We start from the raw sequence: 8,521 nt of genomic DNA, 5'->3' as shown, positions 1-8,521 counted from the left end.
AGTTTACTTCCAAACGTGAAATCTATTTTATAAATTTTCCCGTAACTTTGAATGATGATATTCTTTTCTTCCCTTTCTAAGCCAACGCATAATTAAAATTTTGATATTTTATTAATAAATCACATGATCATTGATGTCAGCGTTTAAGTTTCAGACTTAGACCATAATTATTATGGCCTTAAACTCTTACAACTTCTTATCAAACATGAAAACTTTACAATATTGAATTTTGAAACTTAAAAAACAATAGTATTATCAGATTTGCAGCAAGAACCTGATGCACCTTCACAAGCATGCAAGACAGTAATACTTTCAATGCTTTAAGAACTTGCAATTAGTAATACCTTGTAAAAACCTCGTATTTCTAGTAATGAACTTCTGAAACAAATTCTGATAAAGAAATGGGAACACCATGCCCAAACATTTTCCAGTCAAAAAGAGATGATTACATACAAGACATGAACGAACACTTGATGATCTTAACTTTAATATTCAAACAGGAAGTGATAGCTCCTCAGAAGTAGAGAGCTCCAGATTTGGAAGGCAAGTCCTTGTGTTAAGGGACTGAAGTGTTCTCAGTACTTCAAACATTGAAGGACGTTTTTCTGGCATAACAGCAGTGCAACGCAGGGCGATTTCAAGAGCTCCTAGCATTTCTTTTTGGTAAGAATTTGATATCTTAGGGTCAAGAACTTGCAATGCCCCATTGGTGATATTAACTTTTCTACGAACCCACTTCACGATGTCAAGAGAGTCCAAGGATTCAATATCCTCAGCTTGTCGGCCAGTTATGAGCTCTAACAGCACGACACCGAAGCTATAAACATCAATCTGTTCAGTTGCTTTTTTACTGTATCCATATTCTGCAATCCAACAACTGATACAGTGAGAAATTTAACACATCAAATTTATAAGATCAGTTTTATATTTATACAATATAGTTATATAAAACGCATAATCACAACTGGTTAAAAATATTTTTTGGTCTACATCAAAAAGAACATAGAAAGTTACAATCATGAGGATTATTTGTTAAGACAGGCAAAACAGAGTTTGACTCAAATTCTGTTAGCAATATGGTGTGATAATATTCATTCATCAAATTCCATCTACATGTATGAAAGAAGTTTGGGCTAAATTTCAACAGGTAATAGATCAATGTAACAACGCATCAAGGAGCATTATATTAGTCCAATATAGTTTCTGTGAGATCCCTTACCTGGTGCATTATAGCAGGAGTGTGCAAATTCTGAAGTAATAGTTGACTGAAATGGAGCTTCTCCAACTATCCTATCAAGTGCAAAGTCTGTAAGCTTTGGTTCATAATCTGCATCCAGAAGAATGTTTTTTGACTTGAGATTTCTGTGAAGCAAATGTGGAACATAATCCTTATGTAGGTATACCAATCCTTGTGCAATCCCAATAGCAATCTTCAATCTAACACTCCATTGTATCTGAAAATCTGGTCTGCAAATCATATCCCCTAAACTCCCCTTCTGCAAGAATTCATAAATAAGAAAGACTGATTCATCTGAATGGAAAAACCCCAGAACTTTCACAATGTTCTTATGCCTGATCTTGGCTAATGTCTTGACTTCTGCCTTCAAAGCTTTGGATGATTGGCTCCCAAAATTGGTCAGTTTCTTTATGGCAACTAGTTCACCACTTGGTAGACCTATTGTATATACCCTGCCAAAAGGACCACCACTTCCTAGAGCACTTTTCTCATCCATTCCCATTACCAAATCATGCTCGGTGACTCTAAGAGGGTAGAAGAATACTGACCGCCAAACACCCATTTGAGACTTCCTCTTTGAATATCGATGAAACACAAAAATACCAGCAGCAAGAATCACAGTTCCAATAGCAAATGCTATAGATATCAGGGCACACATCAAAGTTGTCAGACCAGAAGAGTGATGTTTTGGCTGTTCATCAGAACAAGAATTTGGCAATCCAGGGCCGCAGAGTCCAGGATTTCCTTCCAAATATGAAGCTGGGAGACCTGATATTAGAGATAATGGGACCCTACCAGAGAGTTGGTTGAAGGATACGTTGAAGAGAGCTAGCTTCAAGTTTTGGAGTCCCTGTGGAATAGAACCACTGAGACGGTTGTGAGATAGATCAAGGTAAGTTAGCACAGGTAATTCAGCAAGGGAAGCTGGGATTTCTCCAGTAAGACTGTTATCGGCTAAAGACAAGGAAACTAGTTTCCTACATTTCTTCAACTCTGGAATCTGACCGGACAGGGTATTATGGGAAAGATTTATTATACTCATAACAGGTGAATCACAAAAGTTTGGAGGAAGTTCACCAGAGAAGCCATTAAGAGAAGCAGAAAATCTGTATAAGCTCTTTACCAGGCCAAGACCCTGAGGGATTTTACCAGTAAAGCTGTTATTATCTATCTGAACTTGCTCCAACTGAGCAGCCACTGATATTGAATCTGGCAATGCCCCAGAGAACCTATTGTTTTCAGCTCTGACGAGCATAACTTTGGGTAAAGACCATAATCCACTAGGGAAATCACCATAAAACCCATTGTTTTGAACTTGAAAAATCTCAAGATTCAAACAATCAGAAATGGAGTTAGGAATTGAACCATTGAAGAAATTTGTATGGAGACTGAGAAATTTAAGGCCTTTTCCATCACATATGCCACTTGGAAATGACCCAAAAAGCTTGTTCTCTGAGATGTCAAAAGACACCAAGTTCTTTAGAGAAGAGCCCAGTGTTTGTGGAAGCTTACCAGTCAGATTGTTCTGAGAAAGGTCCAAAGTGGTCAAATTTTGTAAACCCACAAAAGATTCAGGGATTTCACCGACAAAACCAGACCTTTGCAAAAAGATCTGCTCAAGTTTCTCAAGCTTCCCAATATCAGTAGGAATCTCACTCACCAAGTAAGCATTTTGAGACAAATCAAGGACAGCAAGCTCACTAAAATTGCCAAAAACAAAAGGAACAGTACCTGAAAGCAAGTTGCTTCCCAAGTTGAGCACTTGAAGATGCATCAATGACCCAATAGTCTCAGGAATCTTCCCTTCAATATGATTTTTGCTCAAATCAAGAACTTTCAAGGCATCAAACTGAGAAATCTGATCTGGGATGGTACCCCAAATGAGATTGTTACTAAGATTCAAAGTCTCCAAAGAACTACACTGAGAGAGGTGTAGTGGGATAGGCTGATTAAAAAGGTTATCAGCAAGGTTAAGATGAGACAAATACCGTAGCTCACATATTGAAGATGAAATTTCACCAGAGAGATTCAAGCTTTGCAGGTTAATGGAAGACACAGAGAATGAAGGAGTAGGGCAAGTAATACCAGTCCAGTTACAGTGATGAACAACGGAAGTATTTGACCAACTGGAAAGAGAGTTCATTGGGTCATCAATGACAGCCTTAAAATTAAGAAGGGCATCAGCTTCAGTTGAAGCTGAGCTAAACATGAAGAACGTGAAGCTGATGGAGAGAAGAAAAGGGTATATGCAGACTGTAGCCATTGAAGGGGACTGAAAGAGCTTGGTTTGGCTGTTTTCAGTGATTCCTATATAACCTGTGAAGTGAGAGAGAGTATAACTCAGAGAAATGGATTGGTATGATGTTGATAGGCTCGTGGATATCTATGCAAAGCTGAAAAGAACTCAAATCTTTTTTTTTCTTTTGCATGAATCTGAAAAGGGAAAATGGCACTGTCATTTTGAAACCTTTTGCCATTTTTTTTGTAAAATTTCTGAAAATTTGTAAAATATATATAGCTAAAAACAAAGATTACAACTAATAATTATATAAGTGATAAAAACAAATAAAAATAAATTAAAGAAAAGAATATTCATTAAGAAAAAAATCTAACTGTTCTGCTTGGTCTGATGTATGGACAAGCAAAATTAATTAAACCATACAAGGAGTAAACTGACTGAGTCAACTGGGCATTTATTGTTTTGGACCTACACACTTACCACAGTTTATATTTACAACTCCAAAGAATTACTGCAGAAATTTCTGGAGTCAACTTTACTGATTTATTATATTTATTGTACCAAAAAAAATCATGAATAAAAAATTGACATTTTCTTTAGATTTCCAAATCTAAAGTAACTTTCATTTTTCAACATTTCTTTTGATTGAATTTATTTTTTAATTTCTCGTGTACATTGTCCCATAATTGATTAGTGAATTAGTAGTAATAAATACGTAGGAATTGTGAATTGTGGTTGGTAATTTTTTAATTAATAACCTCTCTTGCAAGTATATTCATTTTAAGTTTATGAAAAATTACTCAATTGGTCATCAAAGTTTTTTAATTTTTTTCAATAATTGTTAAGTATTTTTCATTTACATTAATTAAATCTGATAATTTATATATTTATATTATGTAAAATATTAAAATATTTATATTTTATATAAAATTATATCATAATTTATGTCAATATAAAAATATAAAATATATATTTTTTAATTTTATTAAAATTATATATAATTATTATTAAAATTTTAAATCATATTATTTTTATATTTTATAATATATTTATATTATATTATTATATTATATTATATTTTAAATTATTCAATCTATCACTAAATATATAATTTATTATATAATTTAGTGTCCATTTAAATTTCATTATATTTTCGATGCGATATAATTGAATTTATCATATTTTAATTAAATTAAAATATTTAATTTTAATAAAATTTATTTAATATTAATTTATTATTATTATTATTTAATTATATTTATAATATTTTTTTATTATAATTATAATAATAATTATTATTATTTTTAATTTCATCATAATTAATTTTACGATTCATTCGACCGAAGGCTTAAGCGACACTCCAACCGTGGAATGCTTTTAATCACAAAAGATGGAAGACATGAAATGTCAGGTTTGAATTTCCTTAGTGCCTCAATAATGCACAATAATTATAAAGTTAATGGTTGAAAAGTGAATGGCCAGGCTAGAAAAAGCAAAAAATACAAAATATTTTGCGATCAACGTAATAATTTAGAATAAAAAATTAAATTCCCGGTTCTGTCTATAAACACGTTTTGTGATTTAGTTTGGCTCACCAACTCAAAAAGAGAATAAAATATCAGACCCAAAAACAGGAAACTAGCCAAAGGACTCAACTTCAAACCTCGAAAGACAACTGCTACAAAAAATAATAATAAAATGAAATGAAAATTTATAATTTTTTTTTGTGATAAAAAAATATGAAGATAAATAGATTATTTAATTTTTTATATTAAAAAAAATGTATCATATTTAATAATTTAAAATAAATAATTATAAATTATGTATTTGAAATAATTTTAAAAAATAATTCTTGACAAAATTTGAATCCGATTTTTTTTTCAAAAAAAAAAATTTTAATCAATTTGATCAATTATTTATTAATAAAAATTTATAATTCATACCACAAAAATAAATGTTTTCGTGAATAAACATAGAATAACTCATAATGGATTTTGATGCCTCCGTAGTTTTTATTTGAGATAAAATCATATATCTAGATTTAATTTATATATATAATTAAATTAAATCAAAAAATTATTGAATTTATTTAAATACGAAATTAAATCGAATTAGATAAAATTGTGTCAATGTGTTAAGTTATTTTGAGCATAAATTTTATTATTTAATTATTTAAAAATATTTTTTTCACGTGACGAGCTATGAATCTTCGACGCTTTAGCTTTGCATTAAAATCTTATGGCAAGTCAAGTACATGTATTTATTAAATCATTATTATATTTAACATTTATTAGGCGACAATTTGGAGATCCCATTGGTCCAACCTCCGATCTGATTTAAAAAAAAATTGATAGTTCATGCCACAAGTTATTGTATGTGAAAGCATATTTAGGAAGATAAATATTTTATGGTATAAATTCAAGGTCTTGTTGGATTTGAATAAAAATATTAAATGGATTAAATTAGTTTAAAAAAATAATGGAGTCTATTTAAAAAATGGATCAACCCGGATTTTAACATTCAAATCTCAAATCTGGCTCGGCTTGCAGGTTCATATGATAATTACAAAATATATATTATTTTATATATTATATAATTTACATTAGATAAAAGATAAATATATATAATTTTATGATGTAAACATTAGAAAATTTGTTAAATTATCAACATTTTAAAATTTTAATAAAAGAAAAAAAAATGCTAAAGATTAAATTAAAATTAACAAAATTTTTTTTTAAATGAATTATTTGGATAAGTTTGAATTATATTTTTTTAATCAAGACAAATTTAAATAAAATTTAAGATTCAAAATATCAAATCGAACAAGATTTGAGAAATCTTGTAAGATATTAATACCATGTTTAGGAGTGGCCCATGCACCCTTCTACTGCAAACTCTTATAATGAACACCATGTGTTACATTTGAATCATGATTGTAAAATTCGATAGCACTAATTATAACTGTTGGAGAAAAGAAAATTACAAATAACAGTAATGAACTCAAAATAATGAGACTTTGTTTGTCAAATAACAATGTATTTCTTGACAAATGCAAAACGTTTAAAATTTATTAAAATAACATACAAAATTTTGAATTGGAAGATTACTAAAATTTTGGGTCCTTAATTGATAGGAATGAAATGTGAAATCTTACAATTTGGTTTTATGTAAAGATTAGTACCTATGAGTTGATTTTAGTTTATAGATTTATATTTGATACATTATCAATATATAAATATTATATATTGTCAGTGAATCAAATGATATCACTTCATTAATAAGGTGAATTAAATGATGATATCTTGTTAATAATTAAATTTTTATATATTTTATTTTAAAAGTTGATATTTATTTATTAATAATATGATATCATCTAATTTAATAATAATGTATAAAATCTGTACACTGATATTTTATTAAATATAAATTCATTTGTTATTAGTACTTAATTCTTAATAAAAATCTTTCAAAAGAGGTAAAAGAAAAAAGTAAAAATCAAAAGAGAAAAAATAGTGCATTAAAAATAGATTAATTATGAAATTTAGGTGAATATGGTAGTTGTAGACACCGGTTTTGTCCGGATCTACTGTTTTTTTTAATAATAATAATATTTAACAAAACAAACAAAAAACAAAAAATAAACAAACAAAAGAAACATAAATAAAACAAAAGTCAAGGGGTTGGTTCGGCGCCGAACTGGCCCGACCAACTACCCGATCAGCCTCCCGACAAGCCACCAATCACGGACGGTAGGTATGATTTTTCAGTTGAAAAATGAGATTCAAATCTCAGAAAATCTGAGATTTGAATCTCAACAAGCTCTATAAATAGAGCTTGCAAACCAGAAAAAAAAAAAAAACGGAAAAAAAAAAAGAAAAAAAGGAGGCAGCTTCTGTAAAAAAAAAAATTCTGCAAAAACACACAAAAAAAAACAACAGTCCCCTGGAACGGGGAACCCAGCGCCGAAGCTACCTGCAAAAGCAAAAAAAAATTACATCAGTCTTGTTTCAACAAAACAAAAAAAAAAATTGAAAACAGAAACCTTGAGCCCCGATCTACGCTGATCGAGGCTGTTTCTGGTGAAAAAGAGACCGGATCCGGGTAGATCGCGTCGAAGAGAAACACCAGAAGAATTTTGGCGATTTTTCGATCACCGGTGACCACCGCCGACGGTGGACCAGGCGGCGGCCGGCAACTGAACGGCGACCGACCGGCGACCCTCCCCCAGAGCTCTCTCTCTCCCTCTCTCCCTTTTTTTTCTGAAACAGGAACCAAACTGACCAAAAAAAAATTTCTGAACCTTTTATATAAACACCCAAAATCAAAACGACGTCGTTTCATTAAAGGCCCAAAACGACGTCGTTTTAACCCTGAGGATCCGCGCGTCAACCCGCGACCCGACCCGGGGTCCGCGCACCCGACCCACAACCCGCTTCTTCACCAGCCTGTGACCGGTCTGTCTGGACCGAACCGAACCGCCCAAGCCGAACCAAACCGGCACTGAACCGTCCAGACCGAACCGAACCGCCGAACCGAACCAGGAGTTGACCGGACCGTTGACCGGTCCGGTTCAGGTAATTTTTTTATTTTTTTATTTATTTTTTTTTTTTTGAATTTTTTTTATATATTATTTTATTAATATTTATGCATATTAAAATACCTATATTTGTTAGACTAATTAATGAAATTGTGGTTAAATAATTTTTTATATAATTATGTTAATTTTTAGAATAAACTTTAAAAACAATAACATAAAAAATAAATTTAATAATAATACTAAAGTAATAAAAAAATGAAAGAAAAAGGAAATTTTTATCCGACGATGAGATTCAAAGGTATTCCGAGTAGTGATGCCTACAAAATCTCTAGGTGAGAAGATTTTTTTTAAAATACTACCAGCGTATTGGAGTATTTATAAAAAAATTTTCAATACAGTAAAGATTTTCTTTTTTAAAATAATAAATAAAAATTAATGAATATAATAAAAAATATAAGTAATAAAAATAAGAAGAAAAGAAATTTAATCCAATGATGAGATTCTAAAA

At 30.7% G+C, this 8,521-nt stretch overlaps 1 protein-coding gene and 1 long non-coding RNA gene across 2 annotated transcripts; both read right to left on the bottom strand.

The window, feature by feature from the left end:
- Positions 1-334: 334 nt before the first annotated feature.
- Positions 335-3,723, bottom strand: LOC111310906 (probably inactive leucine-rich repeat receptor-like protein kinase At5g06940). The gene is made up of 2 exons (XM_022910279.2): positions 1,220-3,723; positions 335-863 (listed from the first exon to the last, which is right to left on the bottom strand). Exons 1-2 carry the CDS (start codon positions 3,498-3,500, stop codon positions 493-495), a joined length of 2,652 nt encoding a protein of 883 aa, XP_022766014.2. The 5' UTR covers positions 3,501-3,723; the 3' UTR covers positions 335-492.
- A 3,242-nt stretch (positions 3,724-6,965) lies between these two features.
- Positions 6,966-8,099, bottom strand: LOC149520250 (uncharacterized). Its single transcript, XR_016326611.1, has 2 exons — positions 7,569-8,099; positions 6,966-7,448 (listed from the first exon to the last, which is right to left on the bottom strand). It is a non-coding gene; the product is annotated as an uncharacterized LOC149520250 (long non-coding RNA).
- Positions 8,100-8,521: the final 422 nt, after the last annotated feature.

The sequence above is a fragment of the Durio zibethinus genome, chromosome 1 (genome assembly GCF_047325235.1).
Source record: "Durio zibethinus cultivar Kanyao isolate XHJ-2024 chromosome 1, ASM4732523v1, whole genome shotgun sequence".
Classification (NCBI taxonomy): Eukaryota; Viridiplantae; Streptophyta; class Magnoliopsida; order Malvales; family Malvaceae; genus Durio; species Durio zibethinus.
This window is presented reverse-complemented; position numbering and strand designations above follow the sequence as displayed.

Excerpts from the sequence above, each read along its gene's own strand:
- LOC111310906 (XM_022910279.2), bottom strand. The coding sequence starts at position 3,500 with ATGGCTACAGTCTGCATATACCCTTTTCTTCTCTCCATCAGCTTCACG. Across the intron at positions 864-1,219 it reads CTCCTGCTATAATGCACCAG|AATATGGATACAGTAAAAAA; the intron begins GTAAGGGATCTC and ends GTTGGATTGCAG.